This window comes from Equus quagga, chromosome 2 (genome assembly GCF_021613505.1).
Source record: "Equus quagga isolate Etosha38 chromosome 2, UCLA_HA_Equagga_1.0, whole genome shotgun sequence".
Taxonomy (NCBI): Eukaryota; Metazoa; Chordata; class Mammalia; order Perissodactyla; family Equidae; genus Equus; species Equus quagga.
In genome coordinates, this window is record NC_060268.1 from 1,514,023 (window position 1) to 1,540,003 (window position 25,981).

Sequence of the window (25,981 nt, forward strand, 5' to 3'; positions counted from 1 at the left end):
TTTCATTAATTTAGACGGTTTTCAAATAAGTAGGAATCTTTAAATAGCTTTGAATAGATGGTTAAAACTTTTCTCAGTTTTGTTTTATACTACCTTATCTTGTTTCCTGGAAGTATAAGCAGAGAAAGTAGAGTAAATTTTTAAAAGGTCAGAAAGTATATAAAGATTTAAACAGCTATTAGTTTGCTTTGTTAACATTCATGGAAGAAATTCCAAAGTTGGAGCTTTGGCCAATTAGGACAAATGTCAGCTATTCTGGTTAAGTGGTATGTTCTTGCTTTTCAGTACTTCTATTTAAAAATCTAAGAATTTTTATTTTTGAAAACAATCTGTAAGTAAAATATTGGTACCGTATCTTCACTATTTGGAAAGTTCAAGTCTGAATTGGTGGAAAATGTTAATTTGAGGTCACACATGCCCACCAATGTTCTTTTATTGGCTTTGAATATAGGTACAGAAAACTAATAAAGGCTAAATAGATATTTTCTGCTATCTATTAGATAATAAATATTTTCACTTGTAATGCTAGGCTACTCTGTTTCATTTGATCCCAATTTGCTTTTGAACAAAAGATGAAATTGAAATAGATACTTTTTGTTACTATGTAGTAAAAAAGGTAAACTTCAATGTCGGATTCTAAATTAGTGAATTTACAATTGATATTTTCTTTCTCAGTGAATTTTCAGAATCTAAGATAGGCACCCCAAAGAAAATGTTTTGTTAGAAATGGCTGTTGTATCTGTTTACATTCTACGTTCATCTTACTCAATGGAAAAATTCATTATTTCCTTAATACCCGTCAAAACAATCAAATTGACAATATTACCACCATTGTGTCACTATATTTTTCATGGACATTTAACAATTATGTGACAGAATATTTAGCATGGATTAACTGGTTTTCTGAAAATAATACTGCTAATTTATGAGCTATACAGGAGAATCTGTTTTTTCTTTGGTATCTATCTTTAATATTGATTTTGTTTCATAAACTTCAGAAATGTATTTAGTACTTGCTAGTGTAGAAAACTTTTGCCATTGCTTGATACTGCAAATATTAATTAAAAGAACTGCTTTTTGCATTATAATTTTCCTGTAAATAATACCAAAATTGTTAGATTGCGGGATGTTTATTTTTAAAAAGTTTTTTTAACTTGAATATCCAACTGTAGTGAAATGGTTAAATAAATCAGGCTATATTCACATAATTTTAAATTATTTTTTGTTGTAAAAAATACATAAGCTTTACTGTCCTAACCATTTTTAAGCTTATAGTTCAATAGTGTTAAGTGTATTTGCATTGTTGTGAAACAGATCTCCAGAACTTTTTCATCTTATAAAACTGAAACTCCACATCCACTAAATAACAATTCTCCTTTGCCCTCTCTCCCCAGCCCCTGGTAACCACCATTTACTTTCTATATTTATAAATTTGACTGCTTTAGATACCTCATATAAGTGGAATTATACAGTATTTGTCCTTTTTTAAGTGGCTTATTTCATGTTGTAACATATGACAAGATTGCCTTCCTTTTTAAAGGCTACATAGTATTTCACTATATGTACATACCACATTTCTTTTATTCATTTATCCGTTGATGGACATTTGGGTTGCTTCCACCTCTCAACTATTGTGAATAGTGCTGCCATGAACATGGGGATGCAAATATCTCTTTGAGACCTGCTTTTAATTCTTTTGGATGTATACCTAGAAATGGGATTACTAGATCATATGGTAGTTATATTTTTACTTTGATAAGGACCTGCCATACTGTTTTCCATAGTGGTTGCACCGTTTTACAATATTGCCAACAGTGCACAAGGGTTTCAACTTCTTCACATCCCTACTAATGCTTGTTATTCTCTGTTTTTTGATAATAGTTTTCCTAATAGGTGTGAGGTGATATCTCATTGTGGCTCTGATTCACGTTTCTCTGATGATTAATGATGTTGAGCATCTTTTTGTATGCTTGTTGGCCGTTTGTATATGCTCTTTGGGGAAGTGCCTCTTGAAGTCGTTGGCCTATTTTTTAATCGGGTTATTACTTTTTGTTGTTGAGTTGTAGGATTTCTTTATATATTCTGGATATTAACCCTCATCAGATATATGATTTGCAGATATATTCTTCCATTCCATAGGTTGCCTTTTCACTCTGTTGATAGTGCTGTTTGATGAACAAAAATTTTTACGTTTGATGTCCTATTTGTCTACTTTTGCTTTTGTTGCTTGTGCTTTTCGTATCATAGCCAAATCCAGTGTCATGAAGCTTTTCCTCTTTGTTTTCTTCTAGGAGTTTTATAATTTTTGGTCTTATGTTTAGATCTTTAGTCCATTTTGAGTTGAGTTTTGTATACAGTATAAGATAAAGGTCCAACTTCATTCTTCTGTATGAGGATATTCAGTTTTCCCGGCACCATTTGTTGAAATGACTTTCTTTTCCTCATTGGGTGGTGTTGGCACCCTTGTCAAAGATCATTTAATCATGTTGTCTGGGTTTATTTCTGGGCTCATTATTCTGTACCTTTGGTCTATATGTCTGTCTTTATGCCAGTAGCACACTGTTTTGATTTCTCTAGCTTTGTAGTATGTTTTGAATTCAGGAACTGTGAGTCCTTCAACTCTGTTTTTTTTTTTTTTTTTTCAATTTTTTTTTTCGCTATTTGGGGTCTCTTGAAATTCCATATGAATTTTAGGAGAATTTTTTCTATTTCTCAAAAAAATGTCATTGGGATTTTGATAGAGATTGTGTTGAGTCTGTAGATTGCTTTGGGTAGTATCGACATCTTTACAATATTAAGTCTTCTAATCCATGCACATGGAGTATCTTTCTATTTATTTGTGTCTTCTTTAATTTTTTTCGCAGTGTTTTATAGTTTTCAGTGTGCAAATCTTTTACCTCCTTGCTCAGCTTCATTCCTAAGTGTGTTATTCTTTCTGATGCTATTGTAAACAGAATTGTTTTCTTATTTCCCTTTTCTAGTTATTCATTGTTAATGTATAGAAACACAACTGATTGTGTTGATTTTGTATCCTACAACTTTTCTGAATTTGTATGTTAGTTCTAAAAGTTTTTTTGTGGAATCTTTAGAGTTTTCTGCCTATAAGATTATGTCATCTGTGAAGAGAGAGAATTTTGTTTCTTCCTTTCCAATTTGGTTGCCTTCTAAATGATTTTCAGTGACACAGGAAATATTTAGAAAATATTAAGTGAAAATAGATTGTGAAAGGGTAGAGTTATGAGTCCAGTTTGTGTGTGTGGTGGGAGAGACCTCATAATCATATACTTATAGGGCTGGAAGGAAACAAAATGCTATGGTGGGCATCTCTGCATAGTGAATTCATGGGTGATTTTAATTTTATCCTTTACATTTTTCTACATTGTCTGACTTTCTAAAATAGGAATATTTATGTGGTACAATAATAAAGAATAAAATATAGAAGTTTTGTTTAGCTTAAAAAAGGTGATTTCCGTTATTGATGCCCATATAGAACTAGACATGTTTCTGATAGTTTTCCATGAATATTTATTAATAATTAGAGGGTTAAAATAGGAAATACAACTCAGAAGCATCATGATTAATAATTATAATATATGAACAATGAAGTAGAAATACTTATGGTAGATATAAAAAGCATAAACCAGTTGATAAAAAGCATAAACCAGTGAAATAACAACTGGAAAATCCTGCTTCACTTTTTCTGGAAATATTAAAATATGCTAATGTTTTAAAAGTTAAATATATAATATTAAATAATATTTTGCTGGTATTAGTCAAGCTTATAGCCTTTCCCAAAACATTGTCACGTGAAAGGAACAGAATTTTAGGGGTTTAAGAGACAGAATAGGTTTGGGGCTCTGCGGAGACATTGCTAGGGTTCTAAACAGGATCTACCAATAAATCTCTGCATACTTCAGGAAGGTAACTAGAAATTGTACTAGTGGTTCTTTTGGGGGAAGGAGGGTAGATGAAAATCACCTGTGGAACGTTCACAAAATAAACATTCCCACCTTTAAAAAGCTCCACCTTCAGAATATATCCAGACTCACCTTTCTCGACACTTTCTTTGCTGCCAGCCTAGTCTGAGCCACTTCAGCTCCTGCATGAATCATCTCAGTGATCCCCTGCTGAAGGCCTTCATATCAACCCCCCGGTTCCCCCCAGCACACATCATGTTGAACCTGTTCTCAACACAGCAACCGGAGCAATCCTTCTGAAACTAAGATAAGATCCTACATTCTGTTGCTGAAAACTCTCAAAGGCTTGCCTTCTTACTCAGAGTAAAATCCAAGTCCTTATGGTGGCTGGAAAGACCGTATCTGATCTGGCCTTCTCCTTCCTCTCTGGTCTTATCTTCTACCACTGTCTGGTTCACTTTCGAAACATCAGGCCTCTCCGTTTTCTGACATGCCAGACACACTCCTGCTTTAAAGCTTTTCTACTTGCTGTTCCTGGCACCTGGAATTCTCTTAGATATCTGTTGGACCTGCGCCCTCACTACATCCATCTCTTTCCTCATCTATCACCTTATTAGAAAGGCCTTACTGACCCTCATTCCATGTAAAACAGTGCTTCACTCCATCCACCACACTCCGTTCCCGAGCCCTATTAACTTTTCTTCTCAGCCCTTTGCACTACTTGATATATATATTTATTCATTTTACTTTCTGACAACCACCCAGAGGGCAAGTGTTTTGTCTGTTTTTTTAAATTTTCACTGAGACGTTCGCAAAGTCTAGCGCAGAGTCAGCACCCAGTAAATATGTTACATGCCTGCCTCATTTTATAATGCTAGTAGTACCCTCATACCAAAACCAAAGACAGAACAAAAAAAAGAAAACCACACACGAATATCTCTCGTGAACTTAGACGCAGAAATCCTCCACAAGTGTTAGAAAATCAGATCTTAAGGACATTTTGAAGCGGATTTCTAGGTACTTGCAAAGGCTTTAGTTGTTGCAGGTTCTATTCTGTGTATGTTTGTTGGTCCAATGTAACTTAAGGACTTAGGCCTTCCTTTTCTTGAGTAGATGTAGCCATAGTGGTTCTTAAATTTGCTACTCATATTTAGGGTTGTTCTTTGCCTCTTGCATAAAACGGAGTAAAGAATGAGATCTTCCTGGAGTAGATGACCAGGAATTAGAAGACAGAGAGAAATGAGGAAGAAGATTAAGGAAAATAGATGTATTTGTGAGAAAGAAAGATTGCCTGATATGGAATCAACTGTCAGGGGGTAAGACAGAAATGATATATGTGCGTGTCCATCTTCCTCTTTCCCCCCACCACCCTAGGGGGTAAAGGGAAATAGTGCAGAAGAAATTTTTTTTGATCAAATAATTATGTATACAAGTAGCCAGATGTTAAAGTTGTCTGACAGAGTCGTTATTTCCCAAAAAATGAGGGTGCATAATATTGGAATGGAAGGGTTGTGTCAATATAAATAGCTGTTGTTACAAACTGTTTACAAATCAGTAACTTATAACTCAGGAAGTACTTATCTAACAAAATTGCTTAAAACAGTGTTTCTGAAACTTGCCTGATTATAAGAATCCCTTGAAGATTCTGATCCAGAAAGTATAGAGTGAGCCTAGGAATCTCTTATTAATAGGTGATTTTATGATTGTTTAAGAATGGGAAACAGTGCTTTACAACATCGAATTTAGAATTTTAATGGGATAAAACTAGCAAGTCTAATACACGGTCTTTAATCTTATGTAATAGTTGATAATACTAATAAGAAATTACTTTTTAGCTGTCCTAAGGAGTTTTTCATATTACTTGTAAAATAAGCAACAACATACTGCTTTACTTAATTCTCTATTTTCAGAATTGACACATTAAAAACTATAGATTAAAATAATTGATTAGATTTCCCTTTGTAATTGTTTCATAGCCAATTACCTTACCTAACCTTACGCTTACTAAAAAACACAAAAAATGACAGGTTAAAATTTCTAAACTTCTAAAATACACCAATGCAGTAGAAATCATCATAATAACAAACAAGTGTTACTTAATATGTATCTTAGAAATATTAACTTAATTCTCAAAATAATTCTCTGCAATTTTATTATTTCCTCATTTGTAGATGAGGAAACTGAGACACAAAGAGATTGAATATCTTGTAAGAAAGTAAAGAATAATCTGTAAGAAAGTAAGGAATAATCAAATGCTAAAACCTAGAGAAATAGGCGGGACATTAAGGCTGGCTTAAATCCTGAGAAAACGGTTTTGAACTACATAAAACTGCGATTTGCGTTTTACATCCTTCACATGGGACGTAAGGGATAGGAGACAAAGTCTAAGACCCGTGCTAGGTGAAGAGTCACACCCTGTAGAACCTGGGACCCCAGGGCTTTTTGTCTAGTGAACCAGAAAAGACTTGCCCATCCCCCAACCAGGGACTATAAAAAATATTGCTTGTCCTGAATTGGAGTCACACTATGTGTGTAGCTTTTAAAACCTTGGTTTTTTAGTTGCAGATGTATCCTAGGGTAGCACACCCAGCCACCAAGCAGAAGCAAATGTAGTCTTTCACCTTTAACTCAAGCTTCAAAGAGTTCCCACAGATAAAGTTCCAAGAAATAAGAGCTCAGGGTCAAAAATCCAGAAGACAGAGGAATTAAGGTGCCATGAGCAAAAGCCAGCAGAAACAGCAGCGGAACAGACCCATGAAGACATGAGATTTTTAAATTATATGCTCTATGTTTGATATGATTAGATAAATAAAAGAATGCTTTGAAAATATGAGTAAAAACTAATAAAGTGTTAAAAGAAGGACTAGCAGATTTCAAAAATAACTAAACTGATCTTCTAGAAATGAAAAGTAATTATAGATTTAACATTCAATAGTTGTAACAAGTTAGACATAGCTGAAGAGGAAATGAAGAAACTATGCAAAATACAGCACAGAGAAGCAAAGAGATGATAAATGTGATACAATATAAAATACACAGAAGATGGAGTGAAAAGATCTAACCTAGATCTGATCAGAGTAGGGATAAAACTGGGCAAAGGCAATATGCGAAGCATTCGTGTTGGAAATTTTTCCAGAACTGATAGAAAACACCAAATATTTGAGAATTCTAACCAGAATAAATAAAAGAAATGCATATGTGCTTATATCATAGTGAAACTGCAGAATACTAAAGACAAAAAGATATTCAAACCAACTAGAGAGGGAAGGCGTTAACCACAAAGAAAGGACTTTTAAGACCATCAGTGACTTGTCGAAACAATGAAGGAGGAAGACAGCGGAGATCTTCAAAGAGCTGAAAGAAATGGACTATCAACCTACACTGGTACACCCAATGGAAATATCTTTTTAAAAAAAGATGAAGGCACAATAAAGACATTTCAGACAGAAACTAATAGTATTTGGCACCAATAGACTATCACTAAAGAAAGTTGTAAAACATAAACATCAATCAGAAGGAATGTGATCTCAGATAGTAAGTCTGAGATGCAAAACAGAAGGAAGAGAAAAGAAGGTGGCAAATATGAGTAAATCTTTAAAAAAGAAAATGTACCTATAAAAAATAATAAGATGATGTTTTATGAGGTTCTAGAAAAGAGCTAAAATTCTGACCAACCACAGCATGTGACTTGGGAAGAGGTAAGAGTTAAAGCATTCTAAGGTTGTATTGTTTGAGAGGAGGACAGAGATAGGAGTTATGTGTAACCTTTACCAAGGGAAGTACACACATTAAAATTTCTAGGGTAACTTCTAAAGAATAGAAATGGAGACTGTCATTTCCAAACTGGTAGTGGAGGGAAAAAAACAAAACAAACAAAAAAGCAGAAACTCAATCCAGCAGAAAGTAGGGAAGGACAAAATAGCAGCACAGAGAAGGTGAAACCAACAGAAATCAGAAAATGCAAGGTCATCGGGTATCCAGATATTCCCATAATTACTAGAAGGTAGAACATTTAAATGCCCTAGCGGAGAGAAAAAGATGATCAGACTAGATTGCTCTGTTTTGTTAGTGTTCATAGTGTTAAAAAAAAAATTACACCAACACAGAATGATTCAAAGTGGAAAATCAGTTCTCCTGACCACATGTCCTTATTCTACTCACAGTAGTAACCACAACTGTTTTTCTGTGTTTTTTTCCAGACGTTTTCTATATATTGCTCCATAGACTTCTTTTTTTGTCCCCTCACTTAACAAATGTTTGAGTGTCTTTTTATGCCAGCATGTACTGCTATAATTTGTTCTTGTTAATAGTTGCAGAGTATTCCGTTGTATTGCTGTACCATACTTTGGTGAACTAATCCCGAATTGATGTACATTTAGGTTATGTCCACATTTTTGCTATTGCAGTCAGTGCTGCAGTGAACATCTTTGTATGTATTGTCAGGTATATGTGTTCTGAAGTTTGATTGACGTGCCCAGTGGCTTCCACAAAGGATAATGAGCTTTCTATTTCCACTAACAGGATTTGAAAATGTGTTTCTCAGTAGTCTCCAAACTGGATATTATCAAACTTTGAGGTTTTTGTCAATCTGATTGAATGAAAAATAGCTTTGGTTTGCATTTTTTTAATTTGAGGACAAGCATCCTTTATAAGTTTATTGACATTTGTATTTCCTTTACTGTGAAGTGCCTGTTCCTCTTTTTTTAGCCTGCTTTTGAAGGTGTGTATGAGAGAGATTATTTGTGATATGTTTTGTTTTTTTTTAAAGATTGGCACCTGAGCTAACAACTGTTGCCAATCTTCTTTGTTTTTCCCCTGCTTTTTTCTCCCCAAATCCCCCCAGTACATAGTTTGTATATCCTTAGTTGTGGGTCCCTGTAGTTGTGGCATGTGGGATGCTGCCTCAACATGGCTTGACGAGCAGTGCCATGTCCGTGCTCAGGATCCGAACCAGCAAAACCCTGGGCCGCCAAAGCGGAGCGCATAAACTTAACTACTCGGCCACGGGGCCGGCCCCTGGGATATGTTTTTGAAAGTTGATTTTGAAATTCCAAGATTATTCTTTATCTCAGGATAATTTTTTAGCATTTTTCTGGAATGCTTAGAAATGTCAGATCTAGAGGAGTAGTACTAGAAATTAGTTGGTGCAGTTCAGAGGATTCTGTCCAAAAAATTATAGCAGAGTTCAGAGGTGAGGAGTGTAACATTGGTTTCAGCTGTCTGTTATGTTTGGTTCTTATTTGGTCTGACATCCATAAAATTGATTTCCAGAAAGTCTGCTCTAGCTTTTGACTATACTCCCTGGAAACCAGCAGTTCTTTCTGGATTTAATCTCTTCCTTACTCTGATTTTGTGTATTTTTTAGTCCATGCTCTATTGGCAACTTAAATTATAGCCCATACCTTCATTAAGGAGTGAAATAACAAAGCTAATTGTTCCTCTTTTGCTGGAAAGAGGGACACGGTACTAAGTATTTTACCAGGGGCCTGGGAGTTAGCGGACCTCCTCCCAAGTCTTCCCATTCCAGTTGTCAGGATCCTATTTTTTACCTGTTGCAGTTGTAAAGTCAGCTGGGGTTACGTTTCAGCAACTGCAGAGATTGTCTTTTTTTTTTTTAAGGTTTTATTATTTTCCTTTTTCTCCCCAAAGCGCCCTGGTACATAGCTGTATATTCTTCATTGTGGGTCCTTCTAGTTGTGGCCTGTGGTACGCCGCCTCAGCGTGGTGTGATGGACAGTGCCGTGTCTGCGCCCAGGATTCGAACTGACGAAACCTTGGCCCACCTGCAGCGGAGCTCACAAACTTAACCACTCGGCCATGGGGCCAGCCCCCAGAGATTGTCTTTTGATTTTGATTTAGGGCTTCTTAATGATACTGTTTCCCTGAGTGCCTTGGGGCAGGCATTCTAGAAATGAGCATTGTCCTTTTCCTGCTGCAAACTGCCCAGTGTTGTTAGAAGCAACTCTACGACTCTTCCGTACTATGGCTCACTCATTCTTTGAGCCTGTCCGTGTAATTACAGAGGTTGGTTTAATAATTTCAGTATTAAATATATGATCCGCTACCGTATTATTTGAAGGAGAGGTGTGATGAATCTTACGGCTGCCTTTCGTTTTGCCACAGCCAGATTTTTAATACCTAATATCCTTCTTTTTTTTCCTTTTTTGTTAAAATCTGAGGCACATGTTGTTGTTAATCATTTAACTATTAATCAAGTACTATTTTTTTAGGGCTCATTTGATTGCAAGAAACCCTTAAAGAGTATATTGGATCCAGTAGCATATATTAACAAAGGTGATTCTTTACTCTTCTTTCCTTTGTAATGCAGGACTTCTTGACAAAATGAAAATGGGCTAGAATCTAGCCAGCTTGTTGGAAATTAGCCATCTAAAGAATCAGTTTTAATGCTGTAATGACAAAGGCTCTGTGGAGGAGTGCATCAAAGGAGAAACCGTATGCTGCTGCCCGTGAAGGGACAAAGAAACCTCTATACCTGGGTGGGCGGGCTTTTACTGTAACCTTCGGGAGTTACTCCCTACTTCTGCCTAAATTGATAATGAGAACATGAGGTCATCATCTATTTTGGATTATCTCCTTTGATCCCCTTCCACTGGCAGACATTAAGAAATAATTTTTTTCTCACTCTGTAGAAGCTCTGGTGCATGCTGAAATAAATTTTTCATTGTGAAATATTGCTGTTGTGCACTTATGTTTAAGGTATATGTAACCATGTACGTAATACACGTTTTCACAGTTTACAAATAAAAGCTAAATTTTCTTTAAAGATTTTTATTCAGATTTTTATTGTTAGAAGATTATCCCCTTATTTGGCTTATCTAATTCTTTAGAATTCTTGACACTAAATCCTTTAACTGAATCATCAATTAATGGTTACCAGAAGGGACTATTGAAAAGAGTGCCTTTATGATTATAAATAAAATGATGTATAATAGCTAAACTAAATATATGTGTAAACCACATCAGTAATGATTTATCATTTAAAAGATGTTTTATAGCATGGCACAAATATTTTAAGGTTTGTTTTGTCTCTGAATTGAAAGTTGGAAATACGAAAGGGAGAATATCTCTGATTTGTATGATGATTTTATTTGTTTATTTATCTAAGGCCCAATATCTGAGTTTTTCCTTCTTGACCTTGTTTGTTTTTCTAAGGTGACTTTAAGTTAGAGCCAGAGCCTGTCTGGACACCAGTGCTTTCAAACCTGAAGTTGCTTCACAGAAGACCGTTACAAAACAGCATCTCATGAGAAATATCTTACCATGGTGTCCTTACAACGACAGCTTTTGTTTATGTCTTTCTCATCTCCAGCATGTAGCACTATTGCTATTGCATTTATTTTGTGTCAAACAGTGTACTGAATACACCGCATACATTTCCTCTTTCTCACAACGTTCCCAACTGAGGGACTCACACAAACAGAAACAGGGAGCTTGCGAGTCTGCTACAAGAATGGCCGGCAACTTCGTGTAACTGAAATGCAGGGGAGGTTTAGGCAAGTGGTCGGTAAGGAAGCTGAATGGGTGGAGTGAATCCAGATGCTACTTAAGTGATGGAGCTGTGGCTCAGAGGGCTTAAGTTGTCCGAGGTTACCTCGCCAGTGCACAGCTGAGTCAGGATGTGAATGCAGGTGTGTCTCCTCCAGAGCCGAGCTCTTAGCTTCTGCAGTGTGCTGCTTTACCCAGGACACGTGCTGCCGTTTCCTACCTCATAAACGCCTTTACTGAAAGACAGACTGTTTCTGTGCTACATCAAGTTTGATGGTGATGATACCGTTCTAGGCAGTATTCTCACAATAACCAGTATTTCATTGTAATCTAACTTTTTCTAGTTAAACAACTCAAAAAGAAGAAAGCAAAATTACTTTTAATTTTTCCACCCAGATGTAAACATTGTACGTTTTTTGAGACTTTTTTTCTATATACATGTGTAGTTATATAATATAAATAAAATATCCCCTTTCACTTAATATACCATGAACATATTTTCATATCAAAACACGTTTAACTATATTGTAATATGTGTAACTGTACTGTAAGTTATTTAACCATTCTTTCTTTATTAATTCACACTATAGAGAGCATCTGTCTCTGTGAGCATCTCCTTAAGAAAATCATTTTTGAACTGAAATTATGAGTTCAAAGATTTTTTACATTTTTAAGGCTTCTGGCTTTTTAGAAAGAATATACCAGTTTATATTTCCATTGAAGTATTAAGACTGTCTAATTCCTCTAATATTTATTGTAAAGTTTTCCTTCCTTCTCATATTTAGAGACTCAAAATGTAACATGATGACCAAATTATTATCATTTTGTTTTTCAGGAGATGATTTTTCTTTGATTCAACAAGAAATATTTATGGTTAAAGAATGTAAACATTGCAACATTGTTGCCTACTTTGGGAGCTATCTCAGGTAAAAAAAAAGCATCTGCTCTCTCTTTCTAATTTATGGTTTTTTTGCGACACTCTCCATCTCTTTCATGAAGTGCTGTTGTGTGTATAAATTTTAAAAATTATGTTGTCTAAAGTTCTAAAATTTCTCAGGTTTTCTTATTGTCTCCCCTGTTGTATTAATAATGACGCCTCCATTTATTCAGTTATACCTTATCTGGCCACCTTAATGAAATTTAGGAATGACCACCAGGAAGTAGTTAAGCTTATAAAACTGATCATACCCTAAACCACTGAGGATGGGAACAGAGCTGAAGTTCACATGCTTTCCGTCACCTGCTTGAGCCTTGGTGTGCCGGGAGGCATCACGTCATCCGTGTCCCCCCCACCCCCCTACCCCCGCCCCGCCCCAGTCCTGAGTCCTGAGCCTCGGTGCCCCTGGTGCGCCTGCCAGGAGTGAAAGCCTCAGGGTGTTTCAGATTGCAGATTACTGGCTAATATACTCTTCTTTCTCTTTTATATTAGTCGGGAAAAGCTGTGGATTTGTATGGAATACTGTGGTGGCGGATCACTTCAAGATATTTATCATGGTACCGTTAATTTGATTTTATATTTTAAAATTGACTTTGACTTTAATGATTGTTGTTTGACATTTCTAGTTAACCAGGGCTATTAACAGGTAGATATACTGTTTTACATTCTTCTGTTCTGCTCCTGGAGTACTGTGTAAAAGAAATCTAAATTTTCTTTTTTGTTAGTTATTCAGCTAAATTTGCTACAGCCTGAACTGAGAAGATCCAAGAGTTTTTGTACAATCAAAATTTTACTTTTTAGATGTAGTCTCTAGGAAAGTATTTTATCTACAAATGAAATGTCTAAACTTCCTTGTAGATAAAAATTGAAATGCAAAGGGTAACTGTCACATAAAGGAAATCATATATCTATCTTAATAATAACCTAACTAGGAAAGCAGTTTAGTTGTTGCTGTAATATTTTTGTGTTAAAAATGTGTAATTTTGAAACATTTGGAGCATTTTATTTAGCATTCTGTTAATTTGGGCAGTTGTCTGAGTTGAATTAGATTTTGCCTCATAATACTACTTAGGAATAGTCTTCATTTTGGCTCTGCAGTTTAGCTTCCAATTTGTTTTGTTGTTGACAATTTCCTGAATTTCTAAAATTTATGAGACTAAGCATAGGTCCTTATAAAATAATTTTCTTTATTTAATTGGAGATGGGATAGTGAAACTCCCATTGCAACTGTGCATTGTATAATTAAGAATTATGGGAAGTATTTTTAAACATTTCTATGCTGAAATCTTTTTATTGAAAGCTTTATCAAATTTGTCATGCAATTTACAAATGCAACCATAGTAGATGTAAAAACAAGTGCTATTCCAGTTTAAATAGTATTTGTAGCTTGTAGAGGTCAAATTTTTAAAATGTCAATCAATCAATCAACTACACCACACCTATAATATTAGTCTTGTACAGCACTCAGAAAGATGGAGTGGCTCCATTCATATTGATCTGGGTATGTTTCCCCAAGGCTTCCTTTTAAATTGAAAAGTGAGGGGCTGGCCCCGTGGCCGAGTGGTTAAGTTTGCGCGCTCCGCTGCAGGCAGCCCAGTGTTTCGTTGGTTTGAATCCTGGGCGCAGACATGGCACTGCTCATCAAACCACGCTGAGGCGGCATCCCGCAGGCCACAACTAGAAGGACCCACAATGAAGAATATACAACTATGTACCGGGGGGCTTTGGGGAGAAAAAGGGAAAAAATAAAATCTTTAAAAAAAAAAATTGAAAAGTGAATCATGAAAAAATACTTAGAGCATAATTGATCACACTTAGACTTTTTAAAATTAGGCTTTTAAAAGTATTCATATGAATTTGAATGCATAACAAAGTGAAAGGATACATACAAAATTGAGAAGTCATTACTTCTAGGAGAAAAGAACTGGGACTTAGAAGTAAAATTTTGAATTATAATGAAAATGTATTGATATATTAATTATAAACTAATAAATATAGTAATTATCTAATTTTGTCACAGCAAATAACTCATGACAAAAAGAAGTCATGACTGATGTCTAAAGCAGACTGGTCACTGTCTGCTTTTATTTAAAATAATATTTAACACTACAAAAATAATGCAAATATACAAGATATTACAAAGAGTTTTTTTAAAACAAGAACAAATCCCATTCTTTTAAGAGAAAAATGTTTTATTCCTTTATATAGTAGTCTTTCATTCTCTTACATATTATACAATACTGGAATGACTGTTCTCTTTTATTTTACCCTGTTCTTGATTTTAAGGAATTATTGGCAGAAAACAGCTCTATGCCATTCTATTTAAAATTCTTTTCTATGATTTTATGAAGAATTATGATCATTGATATAAAGAGTTTTTATAGAATAATTATAATTCTTATTCCTTCACACTTTTACAGAGTAAGAACTCAAGAATATGGATAAATCCATCCCTCTAAATAGCATACTACATAGCATAGTAATCAAGAGCGTCTACACTTGAATAAACTGTTAATAAAGTGACTAGGTACTAAGAATTGAAATTTTATGTTCCTGAGTAGATGTAGAGAGCCAATGATTAAAATATCCGGTAGACTATTTCTCTTACATAAAGAAAGCTTGTAAGTACCTGATTCAGGTTCACTGTCAGGAAACAGCAGCCCAGATTTCAGGCATCCTCTCATGGTATTGGAAGGCGTATTTCCAAAGCCTCTGGTTGAGTTCTTACAGAAGGATTTTATATTTCATAATAGAGAGAGATCGGGTTGTCAGAAGGGACCTGGTTACTTTTTAAATTCCTAGATAAGGTACTGGATCAAGCTTCCCTGTTTTGATAGATATAATAAAGAATTATACTGAAGAAATAATATCTTGACCTTTAAAAAGTATATGTTGCCTTTCAGTAGGTTTCGATAATCAATCTCTTTATAGTTCTTTACTTCTCTATATAACTGTAGTTACTTATATGTGTTTATCTCATTTCCTGGCTTTATTTGTGAAGAACTGTTTAGGACTGGGATCATGTCCCTTGTTTTCCATAGGATATCCTGTGATGCCTAGTACTGTGCTTTGCACATAGTGGGTGCTTAATATTTCCATTGACCAAAGTTTTTATGGAGTAAATCTTCCATTTTTAACATACATTTTACAATTCTCAACTTTACTTTTTTCTTTTGTTTCCTGATTACAAGAATAATATATGCTCATGATGAGAAGGTTTATAATAGTGTGTCATTTTTAAAGTAGACTGTTTTTAATCTGTTATATTCAAATGTATAACAGTGTGGTCTCTTCTTTTTCTTTCTAGTTACTGGACCATTATCAGAATTGCAAATAGCCTATGTATGCAGAGAAACTTTACAGGTACTACATTTGCTTATGTAGATAGAAAGGCAGTTCCAGTTTCACAGTTGAAAACTATAAAATGGTGATCTGTCCAAAAGAAAAGGAGTAAACCAAAGGATTTTTCTGTTACCCCTCATATTGTAATCCTGTAAGCCTGTTATTTCCTGAATGAGTCACAAGAATTCATTTAAGTTGATGCTGGTACACATGGTGGTGCTGTCTGGTGTTCTGCTTTGTCACTCTTGACCCTCAGTTGCTACAAAGCTAAGGAAAGCCATAGGTGTGAATTGGTTTTCATGAGTGAGTCAGCAGACCTCTCAGTTGCAACAAGTTGTCTAAGCTTGCCCTTCGAGTTTTACGGCTGTAAAAGGAATCTCTCTTTCACAAAACATGAGATCTTTTACCATTTCTCCCAAAATTAGAATAAATTAGCATAACAATAACCCAGAAGGTTATCTGGAAACCCTAGTTCTATGTGATATTAATATGTGTCATTGATAGCAAAATCCCTTTTAATAGGCTTGGTAAACATTGTATTAAGCAGAAGTTTCCTTCCTTCTTTTTTCAGAACTGGTAAGAGCTTTTAGTATGTTAAAGTATTTGCTTGTGAATTTTCAGTAGGGGTATACAGTATGTAGCATTTCTCCTAATTTATTTTTTCAGTGCTTGAGAGACTGCTCATTGAGAAAAAGCAATTCACATTTGTTTATATACTTTAAGGCATTTAAATTAGGAGGAGGAATTAAATAGTAATGATTTTTTTTTATTTTGGTTATTTACAACTGGTAGTTGTTAATTGATACTTCTTTCCCTACATTTCCTAGATTGTTTGGTTTGTTTATAAGTGAAATTGATGTTCTGTATGTTATTCTTCCGTATTTTAGAAATTGGGAGATTGACCTGATTTAAGAGAAAGCTCTAGTTATTTCAGAAAGAGTTGGTTTCCATATGCTTTAGAAGACGTATGATGCCAAATCTTGTTAGACATATGAAAGTAAATTTCTCCAATATGTGTATATTTCTTTAATGTCCACATAATCTAGAAATCTGCTTTTTTATATCAACACAAGATATGAAGCTAATCATACACTCAGAGCAGAGAATTGTTGACAGATTAATTTTCTTTATATTTTAACTTCCACAGTTCGTTGCTTCTTTAAGTAGTGAGCAGAGTACTGAATGGAAGTGAAAAATAAAACAAAAAGTTGAGTTTGCATTCTGGTCCTCGTACATGACCATAATTGTTTATGGTTCTAGTTCCCCAAGTATAAAATGAGGCTTTGGAAGGAATGACCTCCAAGATTAGTTCCAATTTTAAGATTCTATTATGCTAACAAACTCCCACATGTGGTATCTGTCAACAGATGAATGGATAAAGAAAGTGATATATATACACACACACACACCCACCCATATGACATACAATGGAATATTATTCAGCCATAAAAAAGGAAAGATATCTTGTAATTTGTGACAACATGGATGAACCTGGAGGACATTATGCTAAGTGAAATAAGCCAAGCACAGAAAAACAAATACTGCATGATCTCACTTATATGTAGAATCTAAAAAAGTTGAACTCATCAAGGCAGAGAATAGAATGGTTACCAGGGGCTGGAGGGTAGGGGGAGAAATGGGAAGATGTTGACCAAAAAGTATAAAGTTGCAGTGATGTAGATTGACTGATTTTAATGTACAGCATGATGACTAAAGTTAATACTGTATTGAATACTGGAAATATGCTAAGAGAGTAGATATCAGGTGCTCTCATCACAAAAAAAAATGGTATCTATGTGAGGAGATGATATATTAACTAGCTTGACTCTAGTAATCATTTCACTATGCATATGTATATCAAATCATCATATACACTTTAAATATATATAATTTTTTATTAAATAAAATTTCTTTTTAAAAGGCAGAGATTGTCAGACTAGAAGAAAGCAAGACCCAACCAGAGCTGGCTATAAGAAATATGCTTTTATAAAGACACAAATAGGTCAAAAAGAAAAGAAAAGAAAAAGATATAGCATACTAACTATTCACAAGATAGCCAGAATGGCCATGTTAATATCAGTATCCGAAAAGTAGACTTCAGAGCAAAGATTCTTACTAAAGAAGATCTTTTCATCAAAAGACATAACCCTAAATGTCTATGCCCCTAATAACACAACTTCAAAACATATGAGCAAAAACTGATAGAACTGTAAGGAGAAATAGACAAATGCACAATTATATTCCTCTCACTGTAATTTTACAGAAGAAATGGAGAAAATCAGCAAGGATATAGAAGACTTGAATGATACAACCAACCGTCTTGACCTAACTGACATTTTAGTCCAACATCAGTGGGATACAGGAGCTTTTCAGGTGCCACAGAGCATTTACCAAGATAGACCGTGTTCTGGGACAGAAAGTATATCTCAGTGCACTTAAAGGACTTAAGTTATACAAAGTACGTTCTCTGACCACAATGCAATTAAATTAGAAATCAATTAGCAATGTTTCTGGAGTATCTCCAAATATGTGGAAATTAAATAACACTGTTAAGTAACCCATGGGCCAAAGAAGAAATCAAGAGAGAAACTGAAAAGTGTTTTGAACCAAATGAAATGAAAACATAACACATCAAAATTTGGGATGCTAGGGCTGGCCTGGTGGTGCAGCAGTTAAGTTCGCATTCTCCACTTCAGCGGCCCAGGGTTCGCCAGTTCGGATCCTGGGTGCGGACCTACATACTGCTTGTCAAGCCGTACTGTGGCAGGCGTCCCATATATAAAGTAGAGGAAGATGGGCATGAATGTTAGCTCAGGGCCAGTCTTCCTCAGCAGAAAGAGAAGGATTGGCAGCAGATGTTAGCTCAGGGCTAGTCTACCTCAAAAAAATTAAAAAAAAAAATTGGGATGCTGCTAAATCAGTATTTAGAGGGAAGTTTATAGAACACCTTTATTAGAACTAAATGTTTACCTTTAAAAAAAGGTCTGTGAAATCAATATCCTCAATTTGCACCTTAGGAAACTAGAAAAAGATAAGCAAATTAAACCCAGAGTAAGCAGAGAAAGGAAATAATAAAGATCAGAGTGGAAATCAATGAGCTAGAAAGCAGAAAAATATGAGAAAAATCAATGAAACCGAAATCTGATTCTTTGAGAAGATCAATGAAATTGATAGACTTCTAGCCAGATTGATCAGGAAAAATAAAAAGACACAAATTACCAATATTAGGAATGAATGAGGGGATGTTATGGCAGAATCTACAAATATTAAAAGAATAACAAGGATATTCAATACCCAAGGAATATTATGAATAGCTTTTTGCCCATAAAGCCTGCAACTTAGATAAAATGGACAATTTCCTTGAGAGACACAAACTACAAAAGCTTGCTCAATTAGACATTATCTAAATAATCCTATATCTATTCCCACAAAGAAAACTCCAAACCAGATGATGGCATAGATAAATTCTACCAGACGTTTAAGGACAAAATAATGCCAATTCTACACAACTCTTCTAGAAAATTGAAGAGTAGAGAATACCTCCCAAATGATTTTATGGGTCAGCATTTCTCTGAAACCAAAATCAGACAGTATTAGAAGAGAACTAACTATAGACTAATACCCTTCATAAACGTAGATGCAAAAATTAAAAAGGAAAATAAAAGATTAGCAAAGGTAATCCAACAGTATACAAAAAGATAATACATCATGAACAAGTGGGGTTTATGCTAGAATGCAATGTTGATTTAACTTCTAAAGTCATTTCAAGTAACTGACCATATTCGCAAACAAAAAGAGAAAAAACACATGAACACCTAAACAGACACAGAAAAAGCACTTAGCAAAATGCAACATTCATTCCTGGTAAAACTTCCAAGCATACTGGGACTAGAAAGGAACTTATTCAACCTGATACAGAGCAACTATGAAAAACCTACAGCTAAATCATACTTAATGGAAAAGACTAGGTGCTTTCCCACCAAGATCAGTCAAACAAGCCTGGATATCTGGTCTCACCACTTCTTTTCAACATTGTGCTAGAGGTTCAGCCAGGGCAAAAAGAACAAATGAGGGGCCGGCCCCGTGGCCGTATGGTTAAGTTCACATGCTCCGCCTCAGCAGCCCAGGGTTTCTCCCGTTCGGATCTTGGGTGCAGACATGGCACCACTCATCAAGCCATGCTGAGGCAGCATCCCACACAGCAGAACCAGAAGGACCTACAACTAGAATATACAATTATGTACTGGGGCAGGGTTTGGGGGAGCAGAAGGAGAAAAAGAAGATTGGCAACAGATGTTAGCTCAGGGCCAATCTTTAAAAAAGAAGGAAAGAAAGAAAGAAAAGGCATCCAGATTAGAAATTAAGACGTATGACTGTGTTTACTCACAGACCACACAATCATGTATGTAAAAACTGGAATAGAATCTATGAAGTAGCTACTAGAACTGATAAGTAAGGCTAGAAAGGTTGCAGGATTCAAGATCAATGTACAAAATCAATTGGATTTATATATACTAGCAACAGACAATCAAAAGTTAAAATAATCCCATTTATAATAACAAAAAATATAACATTCTTAGGGATTTGTATGATGAAAGATGCATAAACGCCTGCATACTGAAAACTACAAAACTCCTGAGAGAAACTAAAGAAGACCTAAATAAATGGAGAACTATGCGGTATTCATGGATCAGAAGACTCAATACAGTTAAGATGTCGCTTCTCCCCAGCTTGACCTGTTGATTCAGTGCAATCCCAACCAAAATCTAAGGAAGCTTTTTTTCCCTATAGAAATTGACAGGCTGATTCTGAAATTCCTACGGAAATATAAAGGACCTAGAATAGTCAAACAACTTCAAAAAAGAACAGAATCTGAGGGCCAGTAGTAGCAACTTCAAGACTTATAAAACTACACTAATCAAAACATAGTGATATTGACATTAGGGAAGATAAGTAGTTCAGTGGGACAGAATAGAAAGACCAGAACTAAATCCACACACATACGGGCTACTGAGTTTTGACAAAGTGAAAAGACAATTCAGTTGAGAAAGGATAGGCTTTTCAATAAACTGTACTGGAATAATTGGATATCCTTATGTAAACAAATGAACCTCGAGCCATACTCATACTGTTTGTAAAAATTAACTCAAAATTAATCATAGACCTAAATGTAAAACCTAAAACTAGAACTTCTAGAAGAAAACATAGGAGAAAATTTTGCAATCTTGAGTTAAGCAAAGGTTTTTCAGACATAACACAAAAAGCGTGGTCTATAAAAGAAAAACTTGGTAAATTCAAATACATCAAAATTAAAAACTTCTGCTCTTCAAGAGACACTGTTAAGAAAATGAAAAGAGAAGCTGCAGGCTAGAATAAGATATTTGCAAATTATATATCGGATCAAGGACTTATTTCCAGAGTACATAAAGAACTCTCAAACTCAATAATAAGGAAACAACAAACTAGTAAACAAATGGACAAAAGATTTGAACAGACACTTCACCAAAGAAGATATATGGATGACAAATAAGGACATGGAAAACATGCTCGACATCATTAGTTATTAGGAAACTGTGTATTAAAATCATAATGAGATACTACTACAGACCAATTGGAATGGCTAAAATTAGAAAGACTGACCTTAGAAAGGTCGGTGAGCGTGTGGGTTAACTGGAACTTTTACACATGGCTGGTTTCAGTGTAAAATGGTATGGCTGCTTTGTAAAACAGTTTTGCAGTTGCCTAAAAGTTTAAACTTATACCACCAGCCATTATACTGCTAGATAGTTATCCAAGAGAGAAATAATCCTACAAAGACTTGTATATGAATCTTCATAGGAGCTTTATTTCTAATAGCCAAAAACTGTAATCAGCCCAACAACCCAAATGTCCACCAACAGGTGAATGGATAAATAAGTGCTGACATGTCTGTACAATGGAGCACTCTTCAGTAAGAAAGAAGAATGAACTATTGGTATACACATTAACAAGAAATCTCAAATTATTGTGAATGAAAGAAGCCAGACAAAAAAGAATACGCTTTATGATTCCATTTACTTAAAACTCTAGAAAATTTAAAACTGACCTATTGTGACAGAAAGACGAGTGTTTGTGTGGGGGAGGGACTTTTGGGAGCAGTGGATATGTTCATTATCTTGATTGTGGTGATGGTGTAATAGTGAAATATTTCTGAATTTTAAAATGAATTCAAAATCTTATAGTGAACATTAATCAGTAAAAAGTAACTTATCTAGGTTTTTTCCCCCCCAAAACAGAAATTCTCATTTTTCTTTTTCAGTAAAGAATTTAAGTAGAAAATTTAGGCATCAAATTTGCAGTTTTGCTAATGCATATATTATTTTTTTAACTTCAGGGTCTTGCCTATTTGCATACTAAAGGCAAAATGCATAGAGATATCAAAGTAAGTTCATTTAATATGTTTAAATTGATAATTTTATTGGAAGGAATTTTATGATGCTAATTTAATAGTATTTGTCTTTTTGTTTTAGGGTGCAAATATTTTACTGACAGATCATGGTGATGTAAAATTAGGTATGTTATTTCAAGTTCCTCAAATGTTTTCCAAAAACACATTTAATAATTTTAAGTGAGAATTAACATTGCATAAATTTAATATTCATATCAAGAGCCACAATAATGTTCATCTTTTGACCCAGTAATTTCACTCCTGGGATTCTGTTAAAGGAAATTAACCTTAAAGATAAAAAATCAGTATTAATAGAAGTGGTAATCATAACATTGTTTATAATAGAAAAAAATGCAAACACAGGTCTAGCAATAGAAAGACTGTTGAACTGTAATAAATCCACTTACAGAACATTATTCAGTCATCAAAATTAATAGTTAAGGGCTGGCCCGGGGTTCGCCGGTTCAGATTCCAGGTGCAGACATGGCACCACTTGGCAAGCCATGCTGTGTAGGCGTCCCACATATAAAGTAGAGGAAGATGGGCACGGATGTTAGCTCAGGGCCAGTCTTCCTCAGCAAAAAGAGGAGGATTGGCAGCCAATGTTAGCTCAGGGCTAATCTTCCTCAAAAAAAAAGAATACCGGTCAGAATGGCTATAATTAACAAGACAGGAAACAACAAATGTTGGAGAGGATAGGGAGAGAAGGGAACACTTGTTCACTGCTCATGGCAGTGCAAACTGGTGCAGCCACTATGGAAAGCAGTATGGAGTATCCTCAGAAAATTAAGGATAGATCTACCATATGATCCAGCTATTCCACTTCTGGGTATTTATCCAAAGAACTTGAAAACACAAAGGCATAAAGATACTTGCACCCCTATGTTCATTGCGGCATTATACACAATAGCCAAGACATGGAAGCAACGTAGGTGCCCATCAAGGGACGAATGGATAAAGAAGATGTGGTATTTATGCACGATGGACTACTACTCAGCCGTAAGAAATGACGAAATCCTGCCATTTGTGACAACATGGATGGACCTTGAGGGTATTATGCTGAGTGAAATAAATCAGAGGGAGAAAGTCAAATACCATATGATCTCACTCATAAGTAGAAGATAAAAGCAACAAAAAAAAAACCACACATAGCATTGGAGATTGGACTGGTGGTTACCATTGGGGGAGGGGGGAGGAGGGAGGGCAAAAGGGGTGATTAGGCACATGTGAGGGGATGCACTATATCAGTGTTCGGGTGGTGAACATGATGTAATGTATACAGAATTCGAAATATGATGTCCATCTGAAAAAAATAAAAATTAAAAAGAAATCCTATATACAGGAAAAAAAAAAATAATAATAGTAACATTCCCTGGTGTGTTAAATGACAAAATGAACTATCTGTGTATTTAGTTTTTCATGACCATGTGTAACAACAATAAAAAAGTTTAAACATAGATATATATACACAATGGAATACCACTCAACCATGCAAAAGATGAAATCTTGCCATTTGCAACAACCTGGATGGACCTGGAGGCTCTTATGCTAATCGAGATGAGTCAGAGAAAGACAAATACCCTATGATTTCACTCATATTTGGAAGATAAAAAAACAAACAAATATGTAGATATGGAGACCAGATTGGTGGTTACCAGAGGGGAAGGCTGTGGTGGGGGTGCAAAATGGGTAGGGGGCACATGTGTACAGTGACAGATGGCAACTAGACTTTTGGTGGTGAAAACCATGTAGTCTACACAGACATACAAATATAGTGATGTACATCTGAAATTTGTATAGTTATAAACCAACGTTACCTCAATAAGAAATTTAAAAGTTCATACATAGAAAAAAGGACCTTTTTTTAAATAGCACCAAACTACTAACCTAGTTGTGTTAGAATAAAAAGAAGCCAGGTGGGTGTTTTATTTTTTGCGCTCTGTTTTCCAGATTAACTTCAGTGTGCTTGTAATAAAAGTATTATTTTACTTTGTTCTTAATGAAGTGCCAATAAATTATTTTCTTTTAATGAGCATGTTATGAACCAAGCAAGAAGAGGTTTAGGTATTCACTTTATATACATCTCCCTATTGTTACTATCTGAATTATTAATAATGCCATGCCTGAGTGAAACTTAGACATGGTGATGGTTTTATTGAAAAGAGCTAAAATTTTCTGTTCAATTTTTTCCCTACCAGCTGACTTTGGTGTGGCTGCAAAAATAACAGCTACCATTGCAAAGAGAAAATCTTTCATTGGCACCCCTTATTGGTAAGACACTAGTATAACTGGGTTTTGTGCATTTTTATTTCTTCAGGGTTAGTGGTCAGCATTGATAGTTGGTAATACTGAAAGTCTGGAGGCTTGGGTGTTCCTTGATGCTGTCCTGGTTCTGATTGGGTTAGGGAACTTCGATTGTCACTTTCACCATCCAGCTTTCCTTGTGTTAAACTGCTAATAATTCTTGCTGTGCCTGGGATGTTGTGGTGAGAGGACTCTGGTATGAGATTTTCATAAGAAAGAGCAGTATTATAATCTCCTGTCATTTTGTTACTCTTTCTTTTGACATTGCTTCTATTTTAATCTAGGACTTTCTGGTTGTTAAAACTCATACATCCTATCCTACCGTTAATCTTCACCAGCCACTCTACTCCTAATTTGTCCTAACAATTACTGACCCAATAATCTGTCCAAAGCATTGCTTTCATTAATGAGGACAGATAATTGAAATATAATAGAGAGCCAGTAATAAACCTTAATATGTAAAATAAGTTAGTGAATCTTATAAAAGGTGACATTCAAAGTTTGTATGAAGGATTGGTTTCTTTAATATGCAGTGCTTGGATAATTTGTTATTTGGAAAGAAATTTGAAGTAGCTCCATACCTCATTCCTAATGCCAAAATAAATTCTATATGGAAATAGTTAAATATAAAAGTGAAACCAAAAGAACTATCAGTGACCGTCTGCTTTAAGAGTTGACATAAAAGCATAAAACATTAAAGGGAACAACTGATAGATTTAACTGCATGATAATTTAAAACTTCTGTATGTCCACCAGCTTAAACAAAAGTAAAAGCAAGCCCCAATAACTGTTGCTTAAATGAATGTTAAAAGAAAACATAAATGAGTTAAATTACCTACATAATTTCCTTCATTGCGTGCCTGTCTCCCTCCTCAGTCTCTTTCTGTGACTGGCCTCCCCTGTGAACATGCTTCTCTAGTCAAAATGATTAGCTTTTTGTACCCTGACCATAGCAAGTATCGTTTATTCCCTCCCTAGTATATCCATCTTCTGTGCTAACTTGGTGCTCCAATTAGCCACCACCAACTGATTCTAGTGGGCACGGGAGGTGAAACCCATATACTTTCTCTGGGTTCCAGCTCTTCTTTCCTCTGGGAAACTTGCCTTCAGTCCTCTTCCTCCATGGTGATCATCTTCTTATCGTTACTCCTGTTACTATGTCTACAGTATTTGCATTTAGCATGTACGTCTACATGTTGACGTTTTTAATGTACGTATTTTGTGTCCTTAACCACACTTAGGTTGAGAGCCATTGTGTTATATAACTTTTTGTAACCTAAGTCCATATAAAAGCAACTTCTACCTTGTGGATACTCAGTATAAATATAAATTAATTTTAAAATAGTAAACATTAAAAAAAAAATTTCCCCTGAGCAGTGTCATCTATGCTTTATACCTTCCGATGTAGTCATTACATACCACTGACTGCCAAACAGATAACTCCAACTCAGCTGCTCGATTGACCTTCATTCTTACATATATTAAGTAGCTGTTTGATAATATCCACGAGCATTTGTACTCACACCAGTCTCTTCAGTGAACCCCCTT

The 25,981-nt window shown here is 35.1% G+C and overlaps 1 protein-coding gene across 1 annotated transcript in view; it reads left to right on the plus strand.

The window, feature by feature from the left end:
- The window catches only part of MAP4K5 (mitogen-activated protein kinase kinase kinase kinase 5), a 107,800-nt gene that overhangs the window by 33,524 nt on the left and 48,295 nt on the right, over positions 1-25,981 (plus strand). The window contains exons 3-8 of the mRNA XM_046655084.1: positions 12,259-12,349; positions 12,853-12,917; positions 15,668-15,723; positions 22,076-22,123; positions 22,212-22,254; positions 24,328-24,400. Coding sequence (XP_046511040.1) covers positions 12,259-12,349; positions 12,853-12,917; positions 15,668-15,723; positions 22,076-22,123; positions 22,212-22,254; positions 24,328-24,400 — 376 coding nt within the window. The remainder of the gene's footprint in view (positions 1-12,258; positions 12,350-12,852; positions 12,918-15,667; positions 15,724-22,075; positions 22,124-22,211; positions 22,255-24,327; positions 24,401-25,981) is intronic.